The 3,119-nt window shown below is 41.9% G+C and overlaps 1 protein-coding gene across 1 annotated transcript; it reads left to right on the forward strand.

Moving 5' to 3' along the window:
- Positions 1-2,171: 2,171 nt before the first annotated feature.
- LOC308437501 (large ribosomal subunit protein eL20-like) lies at positions 2,172-2,702 on the forward strand (the record flags this gene model as incomplete). Its single annotated transcript, XM_080938577.1, has 1 exon — positions 2,172-2,702. The coding sequence occupies one exon, from the start codon at positions 2,172-2,174 to the stop codon at positions 2,700-2,702; it is 531 nt and encodes a 176-aa protein (XP_080794703.1).
- Between the last annotated feature and the right edge of the window lie 417 nt (positions 2,703-3,119).

The raw sequence follows: 3,119 nt of genomic DNA on the forward strand, positions 1-3,119 counted from the left end.
AAGCCTACTCTAGAATGGAAAATGACTCAGCAAAGCTGTGTCCATAGAGATCCTTGCACAACTTCCAGACAGCTTGGTCAGGGAGAGACTCTTCTGCTTCTATTACCTTGAGGTGGAGCCTTGTGAAACTTATGAGTTTTAGGAACTTCCTGAGTAGAAGTTTTATGTCCTGAGTCTTACAAGCCTCCTTCTTCTCTCTAATCTCTCCAGGAGAAATGGAAGAAATGGCTAACAACTAGTGTAGTAAATTATCTTCCCAATTCCTTTCCCTTTATTTCTCCATTTCTGTAACACAACCTAAAAACATTATCTATGGCATAGGGTATGATAGTAGGAAAGATTTTCTCAAGAGAAAGTGTGTCTCCTATTTGCAAACATGCCCAAGCTATCCTGTCATGTCTGAAGCCTAAGATCAGGTATCTCTTATAACAAGTTTCAAACCTTGGAGATTTTAGCCAGTGGTCAGCACACAGCTTCTTGGATCATCATGGAAAAGAAAACACAGGCCTATGTGAATCTAAAAGTGATATTTGTAACCTGTTAATATTTTTTTGGCTGAAACTCAGTTTCATGACTTCAACATAATGGTAAAGTAGCTTAACTATGCAGAGCAAAATTGTACACAGGATGAAATTTATATAAATTTCCTGACAGAGATCATGTTTTCTGTGCTATTGCTCATGAAGCAAAACTGAGAACCCACTGCTTCGGTCCTATATCAGAGGTCACAATGAAAATCTGAATACCCCCTGGCTCCAGACAAGTTCTCTGGTTAAGTGAGCCCCACTGAAGCAGATTCAGTCCCATGTTAGTGTTCTCTTATTGAACCTGTTTTACCTATCATTCATTTCTGTGACAAAAAATAGGATGATTCCTTCTATTTTAATCCAAAATCTAAAATGTAGAGTAACAAAAATCTCTTGGGAATTTGTTTGACTCTAGAAAAGAGGAGTAAGTCCTAACGTTTCAAGATCTTCTGTAACACCTTTGAACCTTACTATATTCTAACACACTGACTGTGACTTCTCTAGCTCTTCATAGACATAGTCATCATGGAAGTCTCCTCACCTAGTCAATTCTTTTTTCCTCCAGACTAGATGAATCCCCACTCAGTCTTCCGCTACTTTAAATATGTTAAAATAGTGGGTATTTCCTCTTTCTCCGCCTGCAAAATTGATGAAACAAACAAGCCACATCTTTAGGTGGGAGGCCAGAGGCATCCCAGCCCTTTGTACCAGCCTGACTCCTTTCCACTGCAGCTCTTGCTGCCCTGTTCTCTTCCCCAGGCAGACTCATTAGTACTGCGAGGCACACTGAGTTTTCTTCCTTGGTCCATGAGTATATGTGACTAACAAACTGCTGTTGTTCTCCTGTATGCAGCATTTGCACATACTATACTATTGTGAGATATTTTTTCCATTCAAGGAGAGTTAAGGGGCCATAGCACACCACACTACCTAACTTTGTTTCTAATTTGTTTCTACCTAATTTTGTGGAGATTTTTCTTTCAAAGCTTTTGTTCAAAACATTTTAGCTGATATACCACTTCAATGTTATAGAAAGACAATTTTTGAGTAATTCTGTTTTGTTCTAACATGATTTCCATAGATTTTGTAGAGAAGAATGGATGGACAATGTATAGAGGTGTTTAAGAGCTGCCAGAACCAGTTCTAAAACCAGCATAGGAACAATAAAGAAAAGAGGGAACTTGACGGTCAGTGATCTACTCAGCAGATATAAGTGCTTGGAGAACAAGCCAGATACCCTGATTTCAGTCCCTGGACTTATGGAGGAAGCTGATTACAGAAAGCTGTTCTCTGACCTCCAGCGGTGCTCTGTGTCACATGAGTGCGGCACGCATGACACACATAAACAAAAGAATGAGGCTAGCCATAAAGTAACCTTTAAAACAAGCAAACAAACTGATAAGCCACACAAAATGGACTCAGAGAAGGTATTAAGGAGCTTAAACTGCATGATGTCATTTTAATTTCATCATGCTGCAATTCTCATTGTTTTATGAGAAACCAATAACTTTTCCATCAAAGATAAACTACAGCTACTGAGTTCCAGAGTGAACGCGTCCCCAAGGAGACTGTTTTATGGCTTAACTCTACTTTTAAAGTTTAAAACAGCCTTTTGTGAGTGGCGGTGAACGAGCACGCAGTGCCATGAAGGCTTCGGGCACGCTTCGGGAGTACAAGGTGGTGGGGCGCTGCTTGCCAACCCCAAAAAGCCACACACCGCCACTGTACCGGATGCGGATCTTTGCACCTAACCTTGTGGTGGCCAAGTCCCGCTTCTGGTACTTTGTGTCGCAACCAAAGAAGATGAAGAAGTCATCCGGGGAGATTGTGTACTGTGGGCAGGTGTTCGAGAAGTCACCCCTGCGTGTGAAGAACTTCGGCATCTGGCTGCGCTATGACTCCCTCAGTGGCACGCAAAACATGTACCGAGAGTACCGGGACCTGACCACCGCTGGCGCAGTCATGCAATGCTACCGGGACATGGGTGCCCGTCACCGTGCCCGCGCACACTCCATCCAGATCATGAAGGTGGGAGAGATTGCAGCTGGCAAGTGCCGCCGGCCTGCTGTCAAGCAGTTCCACGACTCCAAGATTAAATTCCCATCACCCCACCGCGTGTTGCGGCGCCAGCACAAGCCACGCTTCACCACCCAGAGGCCCAACACCTTCTTCTAGACACAGAGACCCACTGAATAAAGACTTCAGACTGCCAAAAAAAAAAAAGTTTAAAACATCATTAAAAACTTTCATATCGAACAAAATAAAATTACATTTCTCCCCCTCCCCCGTGTGTGTGTGTGTGTGTGTGTGTGTGTGTGTAAAACAGACTATGGGAATCACTTATCATGGTTGTCCCTAAAATTGAATTGAATTTGGGTCATAAGGTTGGTGGCAGCAAGCACTTTTACCTACTGAGTCTCACTGGCATTTTTTTTTTTTTTTTTTTTTTGTTTTGTTTTAGATTTTTAATAAGCAACGTAAGCTTTTTTAGAATGTCTCAATTTCTACCATGAAAGTAATCCTTCCTTTTTTTTTTTTTTTTCTTTCAATCCAGCTTATTCTCCAGCTCTAGATCTTCCTGCTTCTGCCTCT

Source organism: Micromys minutus (assembly GCF_963924665.1).
Source record: "Micromys minutus genome assembly, chromosome: 26".
NCBI lineage: Eukaryota > Metazoa > Chordata > Mammalia > Rodentia > Muridae > Micromys > Micromys minutus.